Source organism: Motacilla alba, chromosome 3 (genome assembly GCF_015832195.1).
Source record: "Motacilla alba alba isolate MOTALB_02 chromosome 3, Motacilla_alba_V1.0_pri, whole genome shotgun sequence".
In the NCBI taxonomy this organism is placed as follows: Eukaryota; Metazoa; Chordata; class Aves; order Passeriformes; family Motacillidae; genus Motacilla; species Motacilla alba.
Genome location: NC_052018.1, coordinates 78,740,845 through 78,768,036, shown reverse-complemented (window position 1 = coordinate 78,768,036; position 27,192 = coordinate 78,740,845). Strand labels below are relative to the sequence as shown.

At 37.0% G+C, this 27,192-nt stretch overlaps 1 protein-coding gene across 3 annotated transcripts; it reads left to right on the top strand.

The window, feature by feature from the left end:
- Positions 1–386: 386 nt before the first annotated feature.
- On the top strand, positions 387–27,192 carry FEZ2 (fasciculation and elongation protein zeta 2). 3 transcript variants are annotated; one of them, XM_038130566.1, is made up of 10 exons: positions 387–679; positions 2,221–2,329; positions 5,402–5,518; positions 6,932–7,076; positions 9,748–10,016; positions 12,747–12,827; positions 16,565–16,640; positions 18,823–18,888; positions 24,603–24,631; positions 25,080–27,192. In XM_038130566.1, exons 1-9 carry the CDS (start codon positions 444–446, stop codon positions 24,611–24,613), a joined length of 1,110 nt encoding a protein of 369 aa, XP_037986494.1. In that variant the 5' UTR covers positions 387–443; the 3' UTR covers positions 24,614–24,631; positions 25,080–27,192. The 3 variants fall into 3 exon arrangements, with proteins under 3 accessions (XP_037986494.1, XP_037986492.1, XP_037986495.1); XM_038130564.1 differs by lacking the exon at positions 24,603–24,631 and having other exon boundaries at positions 388–679; XM_038130567.1 differs by lacking the exons at positions 12,747–12,827; positions 24,603–24,631 and having other exon boundaries at positions 388–679.

Here is a 27,192-nt window from a genome sequence, read left to right as displayed (position 1 = left end):
GTATAAAAACAAGTTACAACAAAACTACTGAAAATACTCCTACTACGGCAGAGGCACTGGAACTGGGTGATCTTTAAAAAGGTCTCTTCGAACTCGAACCATTCTACGCCTGCCCCTCCTGCCCGATGAGCCGCCCCTACTCGTTGCGGAGCTGTGAGTCAGTCCGGACACCGCTGCGAGCGGCTCTGCGATCCCTGCCTCAGCCCAGCCTAGCCCAGCCCTGCCCGGCCCGGCTCTGCGATCCCTGCCTCAGCCCAGCCCAGCCCGGCCCGGCCCGGCTCTGCGATCACCGCCTCAGCCCAGCCCGGCCCAGCCCGGCCCAGCCCTGCCCGGCCCAGCCCTGCCCGGCCCGGTTCTGCGATCGCCGCCTCAGCCGGGCCCCGCCCGCCGCGCGCCGCCGGGAGCGCGCGCCGCCGGGAGCGCGCAGCGCCGCGTCCCCAGCTATGGCGGCGGCGGCGACCTCGCAGCGAGACCCGGGCGATTGGCAGGACTTCTCGGGATTCCAGCCCTCCGCGGGGAGCGGCCCCGAGCCTGCCTGCGACAAGGGCGGCTGGGGCGGCGGGGATCTCGGGGCGAAGCTGTCCCTCTGCTTCGAGCCCCCGCAGGCCCGGGCTGGCGGCGGCGAGAGCCGCGTTCCGCTGCGGCCGCTCACGGAGCAGAGCGCGCTGCAGGACGACGAGTGAGTGCGGGCCGGGGGGCGCGGACTGGGAGCGGAGGGGAGGCCCGGCCCGGCCCGGCCCGGCCTGAGGGCACAGCGCGGGCCGCCAGCCCTGCCCTGCGAGAGCGCTGCCCCTGGGCCTTGCGGAGCCGGGCAGGGCTTGCGGGCTGCGGGAGCGGAGCCTTTCCCCGCCCCCGGGGCTGCAGCTGGAGCCGCCGGGCCTCGGCGAGGGGGCACGTTCGGCCGCCGCGGTGCGGGTTTGACGTGGAGCCCTCTGGCTTTATCCCCCTGACTGCCAGGGAAGCGTGTGGGCATCCCAGAGCTTCTTACCCTGCCGAGCTAGCGAAAAGTACTTGTTCTGAAGTGCAGTGACCGTGGTCAGTATTTGTTTCGCTTCTTGCTAAGTGGCCGCTGTCTCGCTGCTTGAATTTAAACATGGAAAGTGCAGAAAGCAGGTGAAGAACAAAATTGCAGCTGCAACTGCGATAATCGTTCAGAGTTTTTTCCCCTGAGGAATAGAGCCTTTCTGGGCCATGCTGCTGTACAGTTTTTATTATTATTTTACGAATACTTCTGTTTCTTACTTTATAGTGAATTTAGTCGGTTTGTCTTCATTAAAAATACTGCTGTCTTACTTTAAGTTAACTAAACTGTCTCTCTGTTCTTCTAAGAGAAGAATAAAAAAAGCCTGTTAGCACAATACTAGATCAGTGGTGTAAACAGTGAGGTAGGTTCAGTGAGCCATGAATCACGCTGGGCAGTGATGAGGCTCTGTCTGCCCTTCTGTGTCTGCCTCGGCCTTTCCTCTGACCTCCTGTGAGCCTTAGCTAGGCAACCATTCCAAACATCCACCCGCAGCATAGCGCCTGGAGGCAGGGCTCGGCTGGGGACTTGAGGAAGCGGCCTGCTCACGGGGCTGCTGTGGTTAAAGACTAAGCTGCTTCACCAGCTTAGATCTGCGTGTGCGAGCCTCAGGTCTGCATAGGCCAGCCTCCAGTACAGCCAGAGAGGATACACACTCTACAGTGAAGACTGACCGAGGACAAGAGTGGTGGGCTGAGCTCTGCAAGAGTACTCCTAGAAAAAAAATTATTTCTTCCAAAATTTTAGTCTGATCTGTGCGTTTTCATTAGTGTGCAATAAATGGAAAGGAAAAAAAGAAAAGATTTGGCTCAGAATTTGCTATTCAGCCTCTCCTAAACCACATTAGGAATGTAATTTATAGCTCAGCTCAAATTTCATTGACGGAAAGGCTCATCCATCCCCAGAAAAGATTTTGAGTGTAGTTACATAATTAGTATAGAAGCTGTGTCTTCATTTATTGGTTTGTTTCACTGCTGGGCATACATTGTTGGTTAAAAAGGGAAGTAACTTACATTTATCAAAAATCATTTTCTCATAGCTTTAAAACACTAAAAATATTTTCAATAACTTGCAGATTAATATTTAGGGAGGAAAATACAGTTACTGAGAGAGATATGTGATCATTAGGAATATAGTTGCTGATTCAGTTGCTGCTTGTTTTGAGGTCTGCATTTTTGTTCCTTTATTCTTTCCTTCAGGATTTGGAATGCCTTGACTGATAATTATGGTAATGTGATGCCAGTTGACTGGAAATCTTCCCACACCAGAGCTTTGCACTTGCCAACACTGAATCTTTCAGAAAAAGGGGTAAGTTCTGATCAGCAGAAGTACCCTCTGTGGATCTTTGGTACTCAACAGGGAAGTAAAACTGTTTGCATTTGTATAAAAGAATGTTGTTTTAAAGTGGCTGAAAATATTTGTAGTACTTGCCCTTATACAACAGAGCTTTTTAAAAATCAAAGAACCATTGATGTATGTTTGTATCACCCTGGGCTGGAATGGTTAATTCAGGGTTAGTTCTAGATGACTCTTCATTAGAGCCAGAGCATGATAGAAAAAAAATGTAAAGTGAGAAAGTGTTTCATATAAAATCTTTCTGCTGTATGATTCATGTTGAACACTGGTCTGCGTAAGGGAGGAAAAGAGGCAGGAGTACTCTGATTTAGTAAATCCAGTGAGGACTTTGCAAAGTTCATCTAATTCCACTCTCAGATGGCTTTTTTAACAAGAAAGGTGGCCCAGGAGATTCTGAAGTGCAAGAGCTTGTTTTGTTTTCCTTATTTAAGAGTTAGAATAGTTCTCTGGGGCGGGAACAGAGAATTAAGAGCTTCAGAGAGGTTAATAGAAAGGGTTGTCCTCTGATGATCTTAAAAGTGGATTAAAACACTTCAGGATGAAAAGCTGTGAGGAATTCCCATCTCACAGGTTTTCTGAGGAAACTAGTGGCTTATCTTTTAAATATAGTGAAGTTCGGGTACGTTGTAAAAATATCTTGAGTGTGTAACTTGAGAATTGGGTAATGCTTTGACTTCTGCCATCCATTAGATAATCAACAGATGCTTTTTAGTGTGACAGGAGCAAAGATTGTTCTTCTGAAGAGGATACTTTGGGGTTCAGTAGAGGAAGGCGCAAATTTAGAACTCATTTTCTTTATTTGAGTCTCATGGTTATCCCTTGAATTTGACTTGTGTTTCTTCTAATTTTTATTGAGTCCTTTTTCAGATTTATTAATGGTGTTGGAGTAATTAAATTCTTACATTTTAACTAAAAATAATTGACCTCTATGCTGTGACCTTGTGTCAGGGAAAAATGGACTGGAAGACTAATGGATTTCTTGATAAGGAACTAAGTGTAGTACATAAAAAAATGTTTTGTATAGTTTTTTATAAGTTACTGCAGGAAGTGATGAAGAAAGTACATAAAAAAGTGTGGTGTTGCTGGATTAGAAAGAATCTTAGGTATGCTGCCAGTAGAGAGAAAACCAGTTCATGGAGTAAATGTATCTGAAGTTTTTTCAGTCTTCACTCCACATGGAATGCCTTCTGATGTGTAAAGGCTGTGGGGAGTGTTTGACATACTTTTCTTCTGCTGCTTTGTGTTCAGCAGAATTGCAGGATATGTGACAGCACATATGGGCCAGCTAGTGTCTTGTTTTATCTTCCTTACAATGGAAACTAACAGCTAAGCAACACTTCCCTGATGCATTTGAAAGTAATAATATGCTACCAAAATTGTGCGGAAAGCATTTCTCCTCCTGTTTCAGTAGGGAAAGATAGGAGGTCAATTAGGCTGATTCACCTGATCTTGATTCCTTCACATGGCAGTCTGTGCACACTTTTATACATTTTTGACAATGAAAGAAGTAGCTGGGTGGAAGTTTTGTGCACAGTGGTATGAGGAATGGGATTGTGCAATTCCTTGTTTGTTTTGTTTTCAATAGATTGCTTTTAAATGGCTCATTTAAAATGGCTCATTTTAAATGGCTCCTCCTCCTGGTAGCAGGAGGACAGGAGACATGGAGTGTGGCTGGGTGGAAAGACAGGTGTTCCTTTTAGTCCAGGTTACAGCTGATGCCATTTTTGGTGGTTTCTTAGCCTGTATTATCAAAATGTTTTCGAAGGTCTCTCAAAGTGTTTCTGGATATGTCAGGAGTGAAAGCAGATCTCCTTCTAGATAAACTGCCATGCTTGATTACTATCCCATCATTTTTGTCATATCCTGTGTGCATGTCTACTTGAGGACAGCAGACATTTAAAAAATGCCAAATTGGAGTGTGTCTGTGTAGTAGGTGAAGAGAGAGTCCTAGTGGAGCCACAGTTACTGGAATTCAGATTGTGGAAAAAAGTTAATATTTGACTTCATTCTGAGGGCTGAAGAGGTGCAAATTGTGTGTTTATCCCTACAGGTGAGCTATCTGGGGATATTGGTTGCAGGTTCAAAATGAATCTGAGAACTAAACTAAGGTTTCTGAAGAAACTGAGAAAATTGGAGGAATTACAAGAAAATTTGAAAACTGATACTGTGAGACCAAGTACTTTGTACAGCCCATCATGATGCTTGTAAATTAGCCCAAAGACCAGTTAATGCGGTTGAACTCAAATGGCAAATGTTGGGTGTTGCAGCTTTGAGGGGCTTTTCTAGACTGGAATCTAGTAAGAGACAAAGTACAGAAACAATTTTATAAATAAACCAGGATATATCACTGTGTGAGAGTAAAATATGCCTGACTCATTAAGGCATATTTTGTCTCTTAGTGTATGTATATTTTTTGTTTGAAAGGATGAATATCATTTGGTGGTGTATCTATAGGAACAGTGTTACTTCTCTTTCTGAGAAGACCCTGAGATATTCAATGACACTTTTTTTTTTTTTAAATAATCTGGGGTGATACCAGTATTCTGATATCACCATTCAGTATCAACTCTTCTCAGCTTTTTCCATGTCTTTTATTATGTGATGAAATGGAACCATAAAAGCATTTAAAGTAAGTGGTTTGTGTCACATGAGACATTATAGGCATGTTTTTCACCCCACACAGACATTTATCAGTCTTTAGTTCTGATTTAAGTATTTACTTGACAGCTTCCCATGTAGATATCTGCATGTCAGTGTATATGGTCCTCATACCTGGACATTATTTGACAACATTAAAGATAGACAGCTATTTTAACTTTGTCCAGTTGCAGTTTTGATTTCATTTTCCAGGCTATTTGACAGAAAGAACTATTGTTTCCATTATTATGGGCCAAGATTCAGTTTCATTGTTAAAATTCAGTGATAGTTCCCCGTTTGTTTTTGTACTTGTTACACGCATTTTATACCCTCACATTAGGGGTGTGTATATATATTTATTTAAATGCACCTTTTCATGCTTTTTAGGTAAATGACAACTTGAACCTTGACTTGTCAGATGATGAAGAGCTGAGAGAACAGTTGGATATGCATTCTATCATTGTTTCCTGCATCAATGAAGAGCCACTCTTCACAGCAGAGCAGGTAAAGCGTACAGCAAAGACAATGTTGTTGGTGTGGAATGTTTTTTAGTCTGTTATTACTTTTTGTTGTTATTCTTGCTCTTCACTGTAGCTAAGCTTCTTGGTCATTCTTTGTTTAGGGTTTTAATAATGTGGGAGATAGCATTACATCATTCAGATATGAAAAGTGTTTCAGTACTTCATGTGAGGTTGATAGTCCAGGGTCTTTGAAATATTTGTGTATTTCTTACCATGAATTAGTCAGGAATGCTACTAAATTAAATATATGTGTAAAAAGCAAAAATATTTTCAGAATCTTAGAGTTGTGGAGTTTGTAGTTATTCAGCATAACTGTGTGGCAGTTCATAGTTTCACAGGGCTTTGCTGTTTGCAAGAATTCTTTGAAGTTTTTTGCCTAACATGAGGGCACATCAGTGTTTCTGCTATTAAGATTTCAAATTACTTGGTATCTAAAGTGTTCAAATCCATGGATTTACTTCAATTATCTTGAAAATTGCTCTTCTGAGTAAGGTTAATGAGAGTATGGTCTATTAAGATCCTTCTTTAGTAAGCAAACAAATAATCTATTTTGTGGTTGTTTAAATGGTTAAGCAATGGTTAAGCTGTGAACTCTGGTGAACACGGTTATTAATAGTACAGGAGACAGGACTGCTTGAACTGCCTGGGCTCTTTTTTACTGTGGGTTGGATCTCAGCACTGACTACAGCCTTTAAACTTCTAAAAGTTGCTGTGTTATTTATTCAGAGATCTATTTAATGATTTAGCCTGGAGAAGTGTAATCATTTATGTGATGTAAAGTAAGCTATCTATGCACAGAATTTCTGTTGTCATACTTTTTGTCTGGCTCAAGTCTTATGCCCAGGGATGCAAATCAGCTGTAGGTTATAGTGGATCATTTCAAAACACTTCTCACCAGCACAGTAGATTTTCAGGCTGTTTAGAGGGGCTTTTTGGTTTTTCAGAGAGCTTTTTGTGACTTTTTCTTTGTTGTTTTTGTTTGTTTTCATTTTGTTGGTTTTTGGTTGGAGGAAGGAAGGGTGTTTTATTTTACATAGAGAAGTGTGGTGAAATAGGGAGTGAGGGAGGTAGTTGATTTTTGTTGTTGTGTCTTCCTTCAACTGAATATTCAGGAAAGATACTCCAGCTTACTCTTCAATTTAGTTCTCTTAAGCAAAACCATGGGTATCCTCATATAGAAATAACCCCATTGTTTCAGCACACTTCTTGTTATGCCATCACCAGTTTACTCTTACAAGATGTGATTATTCTCAGAGAGCAAGGATGGGGAGGAAATGTCAGTACGATCTTATTGATCCTCTTCCATCTAGTCATGGTGGTAGTTTCATCCAGCTTTGCTTCAGATTGCAAGCTCTTCGTGTATGAGGGTTTTCATAAGAGTTTTCATTTTTCAAAGGTGATTGAAGAAATAGAGGAAATGATGCAGGAATCCCCTGATCCAGAAGATGATGAAACACCCACCCAATCAGATCGGCTCTCTATACTTTCCCAGGAAATTCAGACCCTCAAGAGATCCAGTACAAACAACAGCTATGAAGAGAGTAAGTGGTATTTATTTAGCATTTTTGCTCTTATGCTTAATGAAAATAGTTTAAAGGGTAAGTTTGCCATGTGTTTGATTCTTTGCAAGTCCTTCTTATGAAATACCTGCATTCAAAAAATATTTTCAAAATGTTCTGAAATAAGAGCCTACATTTAGTGCATAGAGGACTTATCTTTGTCAGCTTTCTTACGACTAAGAACAAAAATAAGACTTTATAGAATTTAAATTTACAGCAAATATAAATTTGCTTCTGAAGGTTGATACATTGTAATGAGATTCCTTCATGGGTAAAGTAGTAACTTTGTCATTTTTTATTAAAGTTCATTATTTTCTGTAAAGTGGGACAGTTTCTTGATGCCAGTACACTGTTTAAGATCAGCTGAAGCTCTTGAAAGCTGTTCAGTAAATAAAGCTTACCATACCTTTGGTACAGTTTCAGTCCCTGCAACATATCTTGATAGACAGTAACACAAAAATAAGGCGACCGTTTCTTTTTTGCCCCTAAGGACCATGCATGTTTTTTGGTCCTCCCTTTCCATTCCTCTTCAGAAAGCTTAAAAGTGAAAACTGTCCTTTGTATCTTCTACTCAAATGAAATCATCTGTGCTTCCCTATACAAAAGCAAAGGAGAAATTATATTAATAATTAAATTATAGTAGGTTGAATTGCATGTAAAAAAACCTGTGACTAATCAGTTTTATGAGGAAAATTTTGTTTAATCTTTACATTTGTCAACATGAATTCTATAAGGTAGTAGGGACACAAAGAATATTTGATAGATGATCTTTCTGCTTTGGTCTTTCTTTAAAAGTTTGGTGCTCTCTTTCCTATAGTCTGGTTAAATAATGCAAACTCTCTAGAAGATTCAGAAAACTGGCCGACTTCTTGTGGCATGACTTAGGGTTTCTGCTACATTTCAGATTTATGGAAGAGATTCCAACCATGAAAATGGTCTCTTAACTGTCTCAACACATAAATTTCAGGAATGTGAAAGCAAAATGTATTGTGTTCAGCAGGGCTTCTTGGTTTTCTGACAGTTCCGTATGTCTTAAGGTTTGGAGCTAATCAAGCTTGCTCAGTATTTCATATCATGTCAATTTTGCTTTGCCTCAGGAGTCCATCTTGTCTGTTGCATCTTTACAGTTTAAAGGTCAGTCTCCACCAAATAATGCCTTGAGTTACATTGGCAGATAATTTAACTTCGCTTCAGCAGTTTCTCAGAATCTGCTTTCATGTCTTTCAGGTCACTGTTTTATTAAAAACTCTTGCTACCTATTTTTACTGTGTGAAGGTGCTTCAGAATTGATCTGAATCTCTGAAAGTTTTACAGGTTTTTCCTAGGAACTCTGGTTTTTTTTTAGGATAGATCAGAGATTTTCATTCATTTAGGATTCAGAGCAGGAAATCAGTTTTATTTACTTTTTTTTCTTGAGTAAGAAAAGACATACATTAAGGCAGTGTAAAAATAAGGCTCTGGTTACACAAATGAGTTCCTCAGTGTACTAAGTTTCAGTCCATGAAGTCTTCTGCATTTGAATTCCTCTGTCTCCACTCAGGTACATTAGCTGAGGATTTCCTATGTAGCCCTTTCAGGACTTTGATAATGACAACTGATCTGTCATCAGTCAGGACTGCAGTTGGCTAACCTACACCTGTGGTCTTAGAACAATGGGTTTTTAGGCTTTGAAGCTGCTTCTTAAGTGTTGGGACTCACAGGTGCCCTCTCTCAGTACTGTTACAGTGTTTGAACAGAGTTTAAGGCCTAATCTACCTGGAAAAACTGTGGCTCCTTGACATAGAATTGTCTTAACAGGTTTTATTGCCTTCTCTTCAGTTAATTAAGCAACAAGGAGCTTTCTCCAATCAATTTTCCCTGCTGTAATTTAAGAGAAAAAAAATCACATTTCACTTACTACCTTTGATGCTTCTAAGAGCTACAGGTTTTTGTAGTTTGTGGCCTTATTTGTATTTTTCAACACTTGTCTGTAGGTGCTTTCCCTTACAAGTATTCTTGTAGACAGGATATTTACTAGACTAATTCGATGAAATTAAATAATTGCAAATATCTATGCAGTGTCCTTAAACAGATTGTACCTGTCAGTGTGATCAGCACTAGCTGTTTCTCAAGTGCCAAATAAGATTATGTTCTTTGACACAGCAACTGCTGGGACTTGCCAGCTTCCTAGGTGTGTCAGATCTAAGCTGGAACAGAAAGCAGTCCTCAAAGATCTGCTTTTTTTTAACCAAGCAAGCCTCAGAACATTTTTTTGGTCATAATTGCACTATATGTAACGCATCACCCAGTAGTTCAGAAAATATGGAGGCCTTTTCCTTTGAACAGTGAGTGCAGAGGAAACTAATAATTAACAGTTGTATCAGAAGTTTAGCACTTACTTCAGCTTCCAGCATAAACTACCAACACATTCTTCATATTTGCAGATTATCCCAGATTTCTCAGAAGTAAGAAGAAAATTTAATCATCTTACTGTTGCTAATCTTGTCACCTCTGGGATGTGTTTATTCCTTTAGGAATATGGTTTTGTTTTGTGTGGTTTTAAAACTGATTTTTTTGTTTTGAGAAATTTCAGAGTACATTTTTCTTGTAACTCCCACAAGTTTACTCATGCTTAAAATCTTGACATATTACTTTTTATGTGAACTATTTGTAGGAGTCAAAAGATTGTCTGTTGCTGAATTAAATGAACTGCTAGAAGAAATTGAGACTGCTATTAAGGATTATTCTGAGGAACTGGTACAGCAGCTGGCTCTACGAGATGAGCTGGAGTTTGAGAAGGAAGTGAAAAACAGCTTCATTTCTGTCCTCATTGAAGTACAAAACAAACAGCGAGAACACAAAGAAACAGCAAAGAAGAAAAAGAAGCTGAAAAATGGTAGCCCTCAGAATGGCAAACAAGAAAGAGGTCATATGCCAGGAACAGTAAGAAAATTTTTATAAGTCTTCATACATTTAAAAATTTTTGTTGTTTTTTTTTTTTTCCTCTAGGGGAAGTAGTAGTCCTAGATTATATTAAGATACCTGGTACTCCTCCTTCCATGCCTTCATTCACAAACAAGGCTTGAGCTTTTCCTGTTGAGAATTTTTTTTTTCATAGTCATATATTTTTCTCTTCTCATATGCAGAAAATATTTTTTAACTGTTTGCAAATCAGCCTGGAACTAGCATACCTTTCTTGCAGAAAGTACTGTCTTTGGATGTACTGCTCTGGGTTCTATTGTCAGTAGGCAAATTCATTTATGTGTTTGGTTTCACTGTGTGAATTTTAGTATGTGTTAGTCTTGCAGGAAATTCAGTACTATTCTTGCTGTAGTTGCACAGATATTTATTGATCATGCTGGTTTTAGGTAGGAAAAGAGTGCACGGCTTTCCCTGGATCTCCTAACCTGTGGCAGAGTTACTACATTCAACAGGAGACAGGAAGGAGGCCAAAGTGTATTGCATGTGTACAGGGAGAAGATAATTTGTTTTATTCTTTACAGAACATAGCAACAAAAGGAAAAACGTCTTTCAAGTAGAGTTGGATAAGAGGAGTCAAAGAACAAAAGAAATCAGTTTATTAGCTTGTCAATGCAATTTTTTCTTATCTGTCTAGTATAATTTAAAATTACTTAAGTGAGATATTAATGTTTGAATTTCTTAGTGATTCTTATGGGATGCAAAAAATGTGGTTTTGTAAATCTTGACTAAGTCCCAGAAAGAATGCTTCTGTTCAACATGAGAAGGTTTCGGGGTTTGCTTTTCAAATATAGGGAATAAACATTTATAATGAAATATTAATACTTCAGAATTTATTTCTAAACTTACAAGTATAAGATACCTGTGATATTCCCCAAATAGGGTTCTGATCTCATCTGTCAAATCAGAGATGTTTGTGCATGTAGCTAAGTTTTAGTGGAACTTAAGGAAGTATATGCCTGGAAGACCATACAAAATTATCATCCCTTTACAAGAGCACAGGGAATAGCTCCTTTTTCCTTCCCAGTCATGGAAAACCAAAAAGGGATATTCTACCTAGAAAGAAAAATAATTACTTTGTTTTGGAACTTGAGTCAGGTGATTGACAAACTGTTCTAGTTCGTTTAAAGATTAGGAACTTGAATGATGCTTTCAGGTATAACTTACATGGTCCCAGGATAAGACATTTTGGTATTTGGTTGCTTCAAGATCCAGATGTGTCAGATTGGTTTCTAAGAGGGATTGAACAGACTAGCTCACAGGTGAGACTGTAGCTGCATGTGTGTGATTCCTTTGAAAGTAGATTTCACTGTCATCAAGGACAGATTTGAGAGCCCTCTCCCAGAAAGAGGTGCAAGGTTCCAGGTTCCTTTCTTCAACAGTCTTTTATTTCCTTTTTTTTTTCCTTTGGAAGTGCTGGGAATGTGTATACAGATAGTATGTTCTCATAGCTTTGTGAAGACTGAGTTTCTGTTAATAAATAATGTATTAATTGGTTATTTTGTTAACTGTAATGAAATCTCATTCAAATAGAAAGATTGGAAGTACAGTTAAATTGTCATGCTCTTAAGAAAATGAGTTTTTCTGTAGCTACTATAACTGAATATTAAAAAAAAAAAAAGGTATTTTGATTTTTTTTTTGTCCTCGATACCATCTTTGGGTAAATCAGTTTCTTAGACTTCTAAACTTCTACCTCTTTCACAAGGGGAAACTGGGGAGCAGTTAAAAATAGTCAGGGCTGGAAGATACCAGTTCCTTCAACTACGATATCTTAAAAGAGTTAGTATGGCTTTGGCAAAATTTATGTGTTTACTGACCTTGTGTGCTTTAGAAGGTAAAATAATACTGTATTCCAGCACATTTTATTCCCTTCACATAAATAAATACTTTCAGATAAACATGCTGATGTGTGCTCATCATATTGCCCTGTGTCAGCAGCTTGGCTGTTTCTTCTTTTTATGTTCATGTCATTTGCTGATTTTATATCACATGCCAAGCATCAATGCTGTTTTGACTTTGGTTTTTTTTAACTTCTCCAGTAAAAAAAGCTAAAAGGATTACAAAGGTCAAGGAAAAATGTGTAGTTGGATTATAGACTGCTTTTTCTTTACTTGGATTCCATGATTCCATGCAATGGAGCTTGAAAATCAATATGGGTTTCTTATTATCTAATTGTGTATATTTTATGATATTACAGAAAATAGGGAATACTAATTGTTGCTTCTATTGTGGAAAAGGAAGCATGAAAGCATAAAAAGTTCTAAAGAGGTGGAGCTGAAAATGACTACCTCTGAACAGTGTTTCTAATTCAGGCTTAAAATCTGAAAAATTGGTGTCAATAGTGTCTCTAAACATACACTGTTCAAACACAAATGTTAGAGGGGATTTTACAGTGAGCTGAACTTCGAAAAATGCTATTTTTTTACGTTTCAAAATATTGGGTCTGCAGTGTGAAGGTTTTGCTTGAATAAATTTTGGTGTAGAAATGCTGCTTAACTGCCATTATAAGGTTTGCTTTTTAATTAAAAAAATTAAGTAGGTGAGTGAAGAAGCAGAAGTGTGCTGAAATACACCTTGGAGCTTGTCTTTGCCATTTGTCTTTCACAGTCTTGATAAATGGTGATTAATAGTCTTCTGAACTTTTCTCTGTCCCTTTTTTTTTTGTCTTTCTGCTATGTTTTCACTACTTTTAGCGCTTCAGCATGGAAGGGATCTCAAATGTCATACAGAATGGCTTCCGCCACACGTTTGGAAACTCAAGTGGAGAGAAACAGGTGCTGGGCTATCTTCTCCCTTTTTTCTCATTCTTTGCCTGCACTTTTGGTAGGAGCTGAGATCTTGAAAATTGACAGTAGCTGAAGATAAATGCTGAGAGAGGAAAAAACAGGATAAAATGCTGGAATCTCTGCTTCCCTACCTCAGGTTTCTGATCAGCCTACAGTCTCTTTCTCTCCTCAGCAGATCAAGAGATTCAAGACTTGATACCCTGATGCACTGAGCTAATAACCTGTATTTCTTACCCCAGACTAAAAGTCTGTTTTAGGATAATGCATGCTTTAGATATGTTGCATGTCTGTAAAAACCTAATAGCTAGTCAAAGAATGTGTATCAGGTTAGATGTAGTGTTTCAGCCTTCAGCATTAGCAGCTTGCATAATGAAAAAAGGTTTTGTTTTCTTTTTTCTTCAAATGGTCAGAGCTGATACGTCTAAAAACAGAGTAGCACCTAGAAAATTTATAGACTGTACTCTTTGCCTTTGAAAATTGCATGATTTTAAAAGCAGCAAAATATGTGCAATGGAGATTACTGATATAAAATACAGGCACTATGGGCAAGTTTGTGTCTTTTTGTTCATTATTTAAATACTGAATGAAGAGCAGAGACAGCTTCAGTGGGTATTATATAGATGTTGTGTGTACCTTGGAAGCAAGATTCTTATGCCTTATTTCAAAGTAATAACTTGCCTGCTGTTTCAGATCTGTAGTATATATTTTATTAACTGCATTCTAATTTTAGTGAACTGCTAATGCTTTTGCTGTTTAGTCTTTTGGCACACTACAAAATATTGGCATTTCACATTATTTAATGTGTGCCCACTATTTTAGTTTATGCAGTTTTGTCAGAGGAGTCCATTAGAGTTATTTTTTTCCCTGGTGAGGAGTCCATTGAGGCAATAAATTGACTGGTACTTTAGAAGTCAAGGCTGATTAGGCTTTTGTCTGGAAGATGAGTGTTGCATCCTGCAGAGGAGTTTAGAAGGTAAAACAACTCCTCTCAAGTCATTCTGCAATCACGAGGCTAGAAATCAAAGGCTTGCCTGCTTTCTCAGGCAAAGTGTATGTATGAGATTTTACGGATACATTGATCCAATTATTTGTTTGTCCTCAGCTTTGGGGTTCTTGAACACAGGCACAGAGCTTACCTAACAAGACTTTTTATCACTCTCTGTTATCACACTACTAGTAAAGCTGTACCTCTATGCTGTTTTGTTTTTTGGGTTTTTTTTCCCTTGGCTATCTTAACCATAAATTACAGCTGTTTATACCTGTATCTTTAAATATGTTAAATATCATATATTTTCATGAAATGAGTTTATCTAGCTATGCCACCCCATCATACTTTTGGTTAAAAGACTTTCACTGCTTCCTATATAGATGTAAGTAGCATAATAATTTGTTAAAATGATTGAATAACTCTTCCAGTCATTTTTGAGTTAATTGACTAATTTTATTCTTCATGTTGATCATACTTTTCTCTTGATTTATCTTTTTCTATATCCTTACAGACATAGAAAACCCCTTATGGGGTTTTATATTTCCCTTCCTGTATCTTCAAGCAAGTCATGGAAGTAATATGAATTTAAAATTAAATGTAGGGTAAAAAGTAGAAGAGATAGCAGCTCTGTTATGATTTATGCCTGGAAATCCATTTTTCTGTGGCATTTGTTTTCTGTTTAGGAGATTTTTGTTTGATTAGGATTTTTGTCTCATAGTGGGTACTTCCCTTTTTAAAATCTTAGTGCCATTTTCTGTGCATGTGTTTGAGACATAAGTAAAAATTACTTAAGAGATTTTCACCATATAAAGAGAAACTTCCAGTGGGAACTCCCTGTTCCTATCTGGTAATGTAATGTAGTCAAAAAAAAGACATTGAAATGTTGGTAGCTCTTTCTGGGATCATATTTCCAGAAGAAAATTCAAGACAGTCATCTTCATTTTGATTTTCAGGCATATCAAACACTTTTCTTAGGTGATGAAAAGTTGCAGTGGGAATTGCTGCTTTATCATGTCATCAAATCTGCTTCAAAAATTTAGAGGTCACAGCAGATTTAACACTTGGTCTTGTCAGTAAGCTACACTTCAGTCACTCCTTCATTCTTTTCATAATACGTTACCTTCACACAGCAGTTCAGGAAATTAGTTTTTTAGTGCTGTTATAGAGACTGATTGTTACAGCTGCTAAGTTGATGAGTAGAAGGAAAGTGTTTCTGGAAGCTAAGAAATTCCTTTGTTTGTTTTTAATTGCTACTGTTAGAGAGGAAAAATGGAAGGTGGAGTTTACAGGAGAAGTGAAACAGGGTTAGTTGATACTTGGTACAGTGAAACAGGGTTAGTTTATATTTGGTACAGTGAAATATCCTGGTGTTTTATTGTCCAGGTAAAGAGTAGAATGCCACACAGTTCTGAAGGCTGGAAAAGACAGCCAGAAATCTGATTTCTGTGTTAGTGGATTCACTTTCATCTCTGCCATTGGCAGATTCAGCAGCCTTATATTTAGCTATAGATTCTGATAATTTTATTAAGAGCACAGTTCTCTGGTGATACTTGGTTACATCTCCTGGAAAAGAAATTGAAAATTGATTGTTTCGTGAGGAGCATTGCATACTTTTCTCTGCTGTGCTGAGTGAACATGAAAAAATGCCAAAAGAAAAGGGAGGGAGAAAAGCACCCTGTGTTTGCAGAAGGTCTTGGGGAGGTGTCAGCACCACCTGTACAATTGGTTCAGTGCCACTGAGCTGAGTCTGTTTGGCTTTTAGGCAGATGTTGTGGTTGGGTGTGAGGTGTGTGATCCTGCTGCAGACATGGCAGTGGTTATAGCTGAGTTACACCTGGCTCTCACTGAAGGGCTGGTACCAAGGAGAGGAGGAGACCTTGTAACTTGCTTGTAACCTGTTTTCTGCTCCTTGCCTGGAGAACTAGGTAGATGTCAAGCTGAACGAGACATTGAGGGTTGCTTTGCCTACTGCCTTGTAGCTGTAAAACCAGAATAAAGTTCCTCTTTAATTCTTAAAAATTGACTTGAGGGAACTTTCAGGAAGCTTTTCCACTGGGGAAAATTCCAGCTATTTTAGTACTTTTGAAATTCTGACCTCTTTAAGGAGAATATGCATTCATATAGGCTGCAAAGTAAGGTGTTGCCTAAAATGCATGTAATATAAGAGACCCAGCTGGGTTACATGAAGAATTTGAAAATTAATGCTAGCTGCACTACAGGTATGAAGATCTTTTAAGATCTATTAAGAAATTTTGTTGTTTTTTTTTTTTTAAGCAGACAAAAATTAAAGATTTCAGTAAATAAAATTTAAAAGGAGTTGGTGTGAAATTATCTGTTAGCACACTCAGCTATGAAAACTGATAATTTAAATCTAATTCCGTATTCTGGGGTGTTATGTTTCATTAGGCTTGCCTTGTTCTTTTTGGTTGGAAGTGTGTAACAGTAGAAGGTGAAAGCTATTTGTTTCCATTTTCACCTAACTGTGGGACAGCATCATTTTCTTTGCAGGGAAGACAGTTAGCTGCATGATTTCTAGTAGCCACATAATTTGGAAAAAACAAACAAACAAACTTGATTTCTGTGATAAAAGCTCTGAGATGGAAAGGTAGAATCTTAATCTTTTCTGAAATATGATTATTTGTAGCTAGCAATTTTAATTGCTACAATCTTTACAAAATATGCAAACAACAAAGTTGCATGAAATGCCTGTCAAGTAACTCTGTTTTTCATTTGACAGTACTTGACAACCGTCATTCCTTATGAGAAGAAAAATGGACCCCCATCTGTTGAAGACCTTCAAACATTAACCAAAAGTGAGCATATGAAATTCCCCTGATCCTTTCCTCGTGGTATATCCAGTTGTGGCTGCTCAAAGCCAGTGAATCCATCCAATTCTCTCTTCCCCCTTACCCTAGGGCATGTATGTAAAGATGCATGATTTTAACCATAGATTTTGGCCAGCTTGTTTCCTGAGCCTTCACGTTAGGTTTGTTTCCTAGATGCTGTCTGAAGTCCTGAAGGCCAGAAACCTGCATGTATCAGGATGGAAATGTTCCCACGTTTTGATGTTGGCCACATATAATGAAATCTGGTGTTACGGTGCCTGATACATCCCTGTTTGTTTACATTTGCTGTGCTTTACTGAGGTTATTGTAATGACTTAGACAAAATGGAGTGGATGTCAAGATACTTAGGACTAGTTCCATAATGATTGCACCTGATTGCCTTTAAAATAGCCTGTTTCTCTCTGTGGTTTTGCTGGGGGGGGGGGGGTGTTAATAAATTGTGATAATTAGGACTTCCAAACCAAACACAGTTTTGACAATGCTTTGAATTCCCTGTTCTTCACATCTTTTTTTAGGCCAGATCCTCAAAATTATTGCAAGTTCTAAGTCCTCTAGTTGTTTGATTTTATTTGGCTTTTCTTAAAAATTCTAATTTGCAAGAAATCAAGATTGTATTTTAAAAAAATACTTATTAAGGTGGTTTAATACAACAAAGCATTTCTCAGAGTCAATAGCATCTCCTTCGTTGGGTGTTTATAGGAAGATTTTAAAAATAGGTGGTAGAGTGCATCAATGCATTTGATCAGCTTCAGTGGAGAATCTCACTATGTCTTAAAGGTGATTTTCAGCAGCAGTTCTATGATTCCACAGGTGGCTGAGGGGTGGTAAAAGGCTCATTGGTTGTTTTCTGGAAAGAGAAAATTAATATTATATAAATTCCAGAGTAAATGAAATGTTTAAGTAGGAATTAAAGTTCCCTTTATTTTTCTACAGTAGGCAGCCTTATGTGTTAATTCATACTTACTTTGTGACAAAGGATTTCTCATTTTATGTTTATTCTTGCCATGAAATTTTATCCTCTTGCCATATTTAAGTTTCACTTGACACTATTAAGCATGTGTTAAAGCCTCTTGAAAACATTTTGTGTTGTTTGATGGTTTATTAAAAAAATGTCTTGCACAAATGCATTGTAAAGAGTGTTAACAATATTGATTTCTGTGGGCTGGTTGGAACTTGATCCTGTGAGTCAGTTGCAGGTTTGTGACTCACTGTCTCTGCTGTTGTTAAGGCAGGCATTAAAGCACGAATTTAGGGTTGTTCAGTTGGTTTTTCTGTCAAAGCTCTGTATTATTCCATAGTTATGAACACTAATGTCTTACTTCAGTGTAAAAATGGAAATAAAATACTTGTTATAATTTGACTTTAGAGTCTCATATGAGGAATTTGGAGTTTATTAAATACTGCTTTTCAGTAGAATTTTTTTATTTTTGCTTCTTTCAGTCATGTCCTGAGCACTTTATAATGAATAGTCACTGTTTTTCTCTATGTAGTCACAGACAAGTTTATGTGTCCAGTCAAGCTTGTCCATTCCTTCTTCAGAAATAGGCAAGATGGTCAAGATCATTCATGTATGTCACAAAATGGCATTTCTTGCAATATTGTAAGTTAATGCTGAATTAAGTCATGTAGTGAAGATTTTTCGAACCTACAGCAGAGAATATTCACCATTTCAGGGAGGGAAAAAAAGCACCACTAATATTTCCATAGAATCATTCACAGCATTTTTCCATTATTTGAGGTAATGATCAAAGATATTAAGTAATGGAGCATACTTTTCTGTGCTGAGATTTCCAGCTCATCAATAGTTGTTAGCATACTTTAATTTTTGGATGTCATGACTTCTTTTTGGTGAGAATCTTTTATAGGGAAGAGGTACTTGTTGTTGTTATGACTGATGTCATTTTACTGTAATATTAACCACATGAAATGGGACTCTTGCACTCAGAAACTGTGGAGCTCAGTGAGAATTACACAAGTGAAAGGTGGAGAGGATTTGGTGTCTCATTGTATCTTCTCATCTTTCACTTAAGAGATTTCTTACATCTCGTAGTAGTATCTCTATGAGTAGTTGGAACTGCTTCAAGGTATTTGTTTTATGTGTTGTGTTTCATTTATGACTAAATAGCTGATTTTTTTTTTCATTCTTTAGTTCTGCATGCCATGAAAGAGGATAGCGAGAAAGTGCCAAGCTTGTTAACAGACTATATTTTAAAGGGTGAGTATGCTTCTCAGCAGGGATTTTATTTGGTTCTAAATTAACTTGATTGACTTACAATGTGTATTTGAAAATAGCGATCCTACAGCATTCATGAATTATGTTGTCTTTCAATCAACACAGCTCTCATTTATGTTCTGTTTTGTCCAAGCATTCTGAGGTACTGTTCATACATAAAATACATGTATTTTGTTTGTGTTAGTAAAACATAGCAAACTGCTGAATGACATCAGCAGGAACAAAGGAGTCTGGCTTATGAAGTGAAATGGATATAGTTAAAATCTTCCATTGCACAATTTTTTCAGTAACTGGAACTCAAACCTACCCATGATAGTAAAGCATTTGTTATGTGAAGTGCTTGCAGTTTCATTTCAAGTGTTACCTTCTGATCAATAATAGAAAGCATTTATTTTACTTATTATACCTTCTTCAGATATTGTTTTATAAGTTTTTGTATGAGTCATTTATTTTCCAGTCTTATACAGTGATTGTGTTAAAAGAATGTCAGACATTAAAAAATACCGTTTGCCTTAGTTTTAAAGGAGTTGTTCCTGGTAGTTTCCAGGTTGTTAAATCACTTTTAAATGTTGTTCATCTGACTTCATTTTTGCCTAGATCTTGCTTATGTTCTTACTTAATTCTTGGCATATGATATAATTTTCTTTTGTGTTTAAAGTTTACCAAATGCATCAAACTCCCAAGATCTGAACAAATACCTGTACAGAAAGATGATGGGCACCATTTTTTTTGCCACCAAAATGTTTATAATACTCTGCTTTTCATATGCTGCAAAAGTTTTTCTCTTCTTTTGGTATCATGCATTCCAAATCTCATCTTTTTTTCAAATATGCTGTCTTTTGACTTCACTCACTCCATATGATTTTTAAAGATTTTTGTATTTCTTACACAAACTTACAGTCACTCTCATAATCTCATTTCACAGGTACTTGAAAGTACTTTCAGGTTTGAGTTATTGATGACATATAGTGTGCTGTCACTTCAGAAAATCTGAAAAAAGACTTTTAATATTCTGGAAGCTCCAAGAGACTTCCTGTTGAAAGAGATCCACTTCTAAGTTTTGTGTAAGGTTGAAGAACTGCCACATACAATAAGAATGCAGAGATCCTTTCAACTGATTCCTTTGATTTTTCCATTGCTTCCTTATTCTTTCTAAAAATTGTTTCTAAATTAGACAGATGTGTTTGCGTGTGAGCCATGTAGGATCATGGTTAAGGTTTTTTTAGTGTTGATGGCACTAAACCGTAGTTCTGTGAAGCAGAATCTTTGACCCAAGAAGATGAACTGTTGTCAGTAATTAAAACTTTTTGCTCTTCATAATACATCTGGTAGTAAGTGACTGGATTTAACAGTGCTTTTCACAGTGTTTCCTCCTATTTTTAGATGTAGCTACCCAGAAGAACTTTCAGATTACTGAGATATTGAGGAGAAACTGGCAGCTTAGGGAAATGGAGAAATCTTTTTTAGAAGCAAAGAATGCTTATAAAAGTAGATTACCTGAACATATGAGAGGATGAGCTAGGAAGCTTGAACTGAACTTCCTTCCTGCCTCTTGTATGCTCATTACTTAAAAATCACCAAGGATGTTCTACTAGTGAGATGCAACAATTGCAAAAACATCATGCATTGAGTGTCTTGGATCAAACAGGTCCTCCATTATATGCAAACACTGTTACCTTTAAATTGTGAAAGACAAATTATGGGAACATGAAGAGTAATCACTCACATCATTCATGGTGAAAGGAAAAGGCAATTTCCCTCCAGCTACCACTTCCTTAGTGAACAGAACCAAGCCTTTCTTCATCCTGTGTGGGTTTGTGTGCTCAGTGGCAGATAGTTGTGAGCGCAGAGCTAGTGAGCATAGAATTTTACTCTTCCTTTCAGTATAGCCTTAACTAAGCTTTGTATGCTACGCTGACATTATGTTAAATATTTATAACTCAGCTAACAGTGTTACCTTGTACTGTAGATTTATTCTGTGGCACAAGCAAAGTCTTCCAGTTGTTTCTGAAGTTGTAACCTACTGCTCTTTTTCTGCCACTAAAACTTTGGCCTGAAACTCCCACAAGGCTTTAATACTCCCAGCACAAAATACTCCCAGCCACCAGTCTATTGTCTGGACATTATTTTTAAAGCTTGTTAAGAGGAGATTGGTTGAATTCTTTACAACCACTTAGATCAACTTATAGCTGAGCTTTAATACCTGAAATTCTAACCTATTTTTAAAATTCCAAAATAAAAAGAGTGACCTACTTTTTGAGGATTCTGCTCTTTTCACTGTAAAGATTAAAAAAGTCTTGGCAAGGTAAAAATCTTTAAGAAGATTTAGGGTTTAAATTTGTTTCCTGAAAGAAGTCCTGGACCCCATATGGTGTAGGGGTAATTGTATTAATTTTACAGTGAATGGATTTTATTGCTTTTTCTTAAGCTTTAATAAAGAAACAAAATTTTTGAATGTGTGAATTATATCACCCAATGTACTTGGTTCTGTTAAAATCAGTTAAGTACATGTTCTTTTAAGGATCATTTTTTTCCAGTCTTGTAACAAAAAAGCAGACAGTAAATTACCATTTGACATTAGGATATGTGTAGCTTTACGGGAAATCCAGTTTGGCATATGACTGCACAGAGGTAAAACCTTTTTTCAGACTTCGTATTCTGTTTTACAGAGCAGAAAAAATAAATCTTACGAACATGCTCCTGATTATTTTTTTAAAGCAGCAGTCTTGCTATTCTGTGGTATGTAAAAAATTAGGATATGCAGTCTTGTGTGGGTGTTATAGCTGCCCTTATGTGGATATTATAGCTGTCCACAAAATTATTAACAGACTTGCGCAAATACTAGTGGTCACTGTTGAAAAGTTACTTAAATTGTTCAGAAGCAAAAACTGAAGAAAAAAATGTCTGGAAAAAGATTAGTGCCAAAGTACTGTTAGTACCATGTAAAGAAGCAAATAGAAGAATGCTGTGAACATGGAAAGGTGAATGGAACCATAAGATTGAGCATAATTGTTGATGTAACATGAAATCTTACCACATGATTGGTGTTCTGAGGATAGTGAAATAAGCTTATATTTTCTCTGAATTCCAGTGTGTTTTGTAGAATTCACAAATTCTGTGTGATCTTGAAAAACTTGAACTAAATACCCAATAATTCTGAAATCTGGATTGTGTAGGAAGACACAGACTCCCTCTGTGTGTGCTAATATTCACTATCTTCATTTCATAATGATTGGGTAAGGTTGTTTGGACAACATCTGAAACTTGAAGGACAGTTCTGCAGCCAGGTCTGCTATTGACTTTCTGTGTTACCTGAATCATTCTTGGATTTTTTTTCATAACCAGCTAATCCTTCTGAAGTGCTGGAAGTGGAACTCTTCAAAACGTGGTGTGTGCAAATCCAGTGTAATAAAGAAATTAAAAAGAACAAGTCAGGCCATTTCATGTTAGGGGATAAAACCTCTATATGCTTTTCTCAGTAGGATTATTAGTTTTGAAGTTATTTCTTGCTGTCTTTAAAGCATCTTCTTTCCCCAATTTCTACTGCCCCCTTGTGTCCCCCAAAATGTTAAAAATATCATCATTTTCCTTGTCATGCTTCAGTCCCTCTTTCCAGGGGTCATTTAGCTCTCCCCTGGATCTTTTCTGTAAGGAATATCTCCTCAAAGGTAAGTATCCCAAAGCCAGACTAAGAGTACCCTGTGAAGAGTCTGGTACAGTGTAGCAGCTTATCTTCTCTTGTTCCTGTTGCTCCTATTGCAGCCTAAATTATTTTCAAGAGGATATTTTTCCTTTTGTGAGGTTCTGTTTGATATACTTTTTTATCCTGAACCTAACAATAATGAAAGGGAATTAGTGATTTGCTTTGCAAGTGAACTCTAGTTCTTCTCCCACTAGCATATGATTTATATCATTTTTTATAGATGTAGAATTAAAATAGGTGGTAATATGAAATTGATCAGCATTTGCAACTATGCTTAATTTTTTCTGAATGTATTTTAATATACCAATATTGTTATTATATTTTATCACTAGGAGTCATGAAGGAGAAACTGGGATTTGAAAAAGGGTAGGGGAATGAATTTACTGACAGGGAAAGAAATACTAAACCAAGACTGAAATTCTTTATCTTAGAAATCACACTTCTGGACTGAAGCTGACAGCTTAGTAAGGTCACAGTATTTAAATGCTGTTTGCTCTCATCTTTCTATTGACCTTTTTTAATGGTTGAGCTAATAGAATGTAATTTGAAAACTCTGTGCTTATGTCCATTGAAAGACCTAAATAAGCTAAGTTTTTTGTGCACAATTTAAGCTGTAAAGCAGATGGAGGTATTTGTGTCGTACCTGGTAGCTGCATTGGGTTTAGGTCTTGCAACAGTAGTAAGTACCATATCCTTTGATGAAAGTGTGTTTGTATGGACAGTGTTCATTGAATTTTTGCTTTCTTTTTAAAGCTTTCAGTCTTTCTTCTTGTGTGTATAATGTAATGACTTTCTGCATAATGATTAATTTGCCAGGTGCAATAATGCAAGTAGTATTTTATATATATTATAAAAATTAATATTTATAGTATTATTTATGTGTAGTTGCATCTGTAATCTTTGCAGTATGCAAGTTTAGGTTGCTTTCTGAAGAAAATGCCTGTGTGCATTTGCTTGCCTCTTCAGTCTCACAAGTAGTAATTGCCAATTTCAACCCTACAAGACAGAAGCAGGTGTTGTGGGAGTAACAGAAATACTGTAGGGAACAGCATCCAGGTGGGAGAGGGTCTGGAACTGCTGTTTGCATTGAGCTGGTGGCTGTTGCCTTGAAAAGCCAACATCTCCTCAGGTCTGATGTACTCACTGCTTGAATGCCTGTACACGGGCTCCTGCTTCTTCGGGAGCTTGAGAACATGGAGAGGGCCTGCTGGGATGGACTTCCCAGCAAGTTTTAAGTATAAGCTGAGGACAGCATTGTGGGAAGAGGAATTATCTTGTTTTATTGCTATATGGATAATGAAGAATATCTGACAAAATCTGCTGGAAGCAAGAGTTCCTTAATTTAGCTACTTCCAGAGCAAATCAATGATACATATGAAATGTTAACCAATGTATACACAGAATTAAATATTAAGTATTAGGGTAGGTTGTCAGGTATCACATCTGGACATGTTATTTCAAGATTACTACTTTTTAACTTCCAGTTTTTACAAAATGTGAAGATTTAGCTTTGTTTACAAGGATAATACTTACATAACTATTATCTAAAATATAGAAGTATGTACTTAAAGCTGAAATTATTTCCTTTTAAATCAGATGTGTAAACTTTATAAGATGTATTTACTGCTAAGCTTTGTGTTCTTTTCCAATTGTCCTCAAACAGTAAATGTGACAAAAATAGAGTGCTAAAAATAATACGCTATGCATTAGTAGTTAGTAAAATGCATGAAGTGTCTAGTATTGTTTTCTTCTTTTTTCTGAATGTAGATGTCGTGAAAGCAGAAAAATTGCCCGTCTTTCTCCTTGCTATTTCATACCTGATCTCTCAAGTAAAAACTTATAATTTATTTTGTTTTAATGAAGCAAGAGTTTGCACCTTGTTCTGTTTTTAAATTATGCAAGTATTTCAGATGAGAACATTTATTTTCTTGCCTTTGAAGTTTTTGTTTAATTGTTACACCTGACTTCTTTATTTGCTTTTGTGTTGTGCTAGCATTGGTTTGAAAGCTGGATTGCCCTGAGGTTTGTGTCTTACATTGAAACAGGAATGAGAAACACGTGAAGGACATGTCTTATCTTGCCACTGTGTGATTCTAGTACCCGCACCAGAATTAGAAAGTAGTGATAGAATCTCAAATTGTCAGTGCGTATTTTTAAAATATAACTGCATGCGTCACCTGTTATTTAATGTTCTGTTTTCTGATATAACACTTTAAAAAGCACTATTTAAGACATGACCTTTAGTTAACTCATTTCTGGATAATACTAGTTAAAGATAGTGGGTTGTGTCACTTCATTACCTTTTGAGAGAGGCTGAAAACTTAATTGCCAGTTTCAGTTGATTACTAGATTTTACTGTGCTACTAATAGGGTAGAATCCAACATTTAAATATTTTAGTATATACATTACATTTTTGTGCAGATCAACTTTACTGATATTTATCAATGTGTATTTGTGGTTTTTTTGCAGTTCTGTGTCCTACATGAAGAGAGCTGCCTTTCAAAATTAGCCATGCTCCTTTCTGTCATAAGAAGCTTTCCTTGGATATAACTCATAGTATTTTTCACTTGGCACTATACCTAAAGCAGTATTCATTTACCTCCTCCATGTGTGTGGATTTTCTGATCCTACAGTAAGTCATCTGGGCATGACAACTCATCCAGTGTAACTTAATAGTGCAATGAACTGGAGCAGGGAACAAACATTGTACAGTTTTACTTGCATTGTTCTGACTTTTTAAAGTCTATTTTTTCATTGTATAGCATGTAGTAAATCCTCCTGCACATTTTGTTGTTGGAAGGAAAGGTAAACTTTGAATAATGTAAATAAAATAAACTTCATTTTAGGAATCCATATTTAAAAACATCCTTAATGCCTAAACAAAGATGAAAAAATGATCTTAGTCAGACTTGGAATTTAAGATTCAAGTGAGTTCTCCAGGACACTCCAGAAAGGTGATTGTGAAAGTCAGCAATCAGCACTGCTTTGTATACAACACACTTGTTCATAGATGAACAAATCCAGATTTCTTGGTTTGACATAAGTAATTGTGTGTTACTTGTTCTTGGTATTAACACAAACATCTGACTAATGTAATATTTCGTGTTTGGTTTTATTTCAATTAATAATGTTCATGTTGCTTAGATATTCTCCCATATTGCTGCTATAATTTTACTGGTTTTAAGAGGTGTTTGATCTTAATGAAAATGCTTCAATATATAAACATTTTGAAAGGCAGTATCTTTTTAAAAATACATGTACAGTTTGAAAAACTTGCACTTGGCTTCCAAGTTAGTATTATGTTGAGATGTTTGTTGTTATGTATCTCTGAATTTTACTACAAATATCTCTTGTAAATTGTATGCACTGTCTCCTCTGTGATGATGTACCTGCAAACAGATGAGAATGTATTTTATAAATCCTGTAAAAGAAACATACCCCATATTCTCAACTTTATATACTTGTCACTAGTACTTTTGCCAGCCTAAAAGATGAGATTGAAATGAAAGGAGTACTAATTTAAAAAACAAAAACCAAAAAAGCCGCTTTTTTCTAGGTTGAGTTCCTATTGGTTCTTCATCCAGATGTTTATACTGAATATCTGAAGGCATTGGAATATGAGGTTAAAGAGATAAATGTGTTTTATTCAGGTTTTTTCCATATAAATTCTTCCGGGGTTTTGTTAAAGAGAAATTTTATCCTGAATACCTTGCATCATCTTTAATGTTCAACTTTATCATCTTCACCAAATACTATTTTGATCAGTAAAACAACGTGGTTTGAAGATAGTTCTCATAATTTTTTTGGGGTTTTTTTTTTTTCAAGGCCTCAATATTTTTGTCTTTTGTGCCTTTATCAGCTTAAAATTAATTTTCTCCTCCCTCTCCCCCACTTGACCACCAACGGATACTTGCCCGCCTGCTCAGGAATAAATAGATCCTCTCCATAAGTGTGGCATATGTGAAGAAGTTTTTTTGTTGCTTTATTTTAATTAATTTGTGGTTTCTCTAAAAAGAAGGCAGCCATTTATTTCTGTAGCTGGTGTGTTATAAATTCATTATGGCATGCTTTTTGTGTAGAAGTTCTTGATGTTGACTGTTGATGCCTGGAAATGGGCAAAGGGGATGACCCTGCTTTATTTTAAAAAAGATGCACATGTGAAACCCACCATGTCTCTGTGTGAGATTATTCAGAGGTGCTTCAATCTCCTGATGAGGCTTGAAGTGACAAGATGGAACAAAATAAAACAACAACAATTAAGAGAAGAGTAAAAAATTTTTAAAAGCAAACAACAAAAAAACTTCTGTCAGAGTTTATGTTACTTGTAAAAAATCTTGGATGACTTAAAGTCACAAACTACTAAAAGTAATGAAACTGGAAATAAAGACCAGAAACACCTTTAGTGAGCTAAGCATCTGCTTGGGAATTTCATGCCTCTCATCAGACTAAACAAGGTTTCATTATAAAAAGTAACTGTTTACCTTGTATGCATTAAACAACAACTGCCAAATGTGGCAAGTATTATGTATATGTACATAAACAGATCTCAAAACATTTGAATAAAAAGAACCATGCTAATCTG

Bases quoted from the DNA above. Each gene is read 5' to 3' on its own strand.
- FEZ2 (XM_038130564.1), top strand. From the start codon at position 444: ATGGCGGCGGCGGCGACCTCGCAGCGAGACCCGGGCGATTGGCAGGAC. The intron at 7,077-9,747 runs GTAAGTGGTATT...AACTATTTGTAG, and splicing joins AAACAACAGCTATGAAGAGA to GAGTCAAAAGATTGTCTGTT. The intron at 10,017-12,746 runs GTAAGAAAATTT...CACTACTTTTAG, and splicing joins GAGGTCATATGCCAGGAACA to CGCTTCAGCATGGAAGGGAT.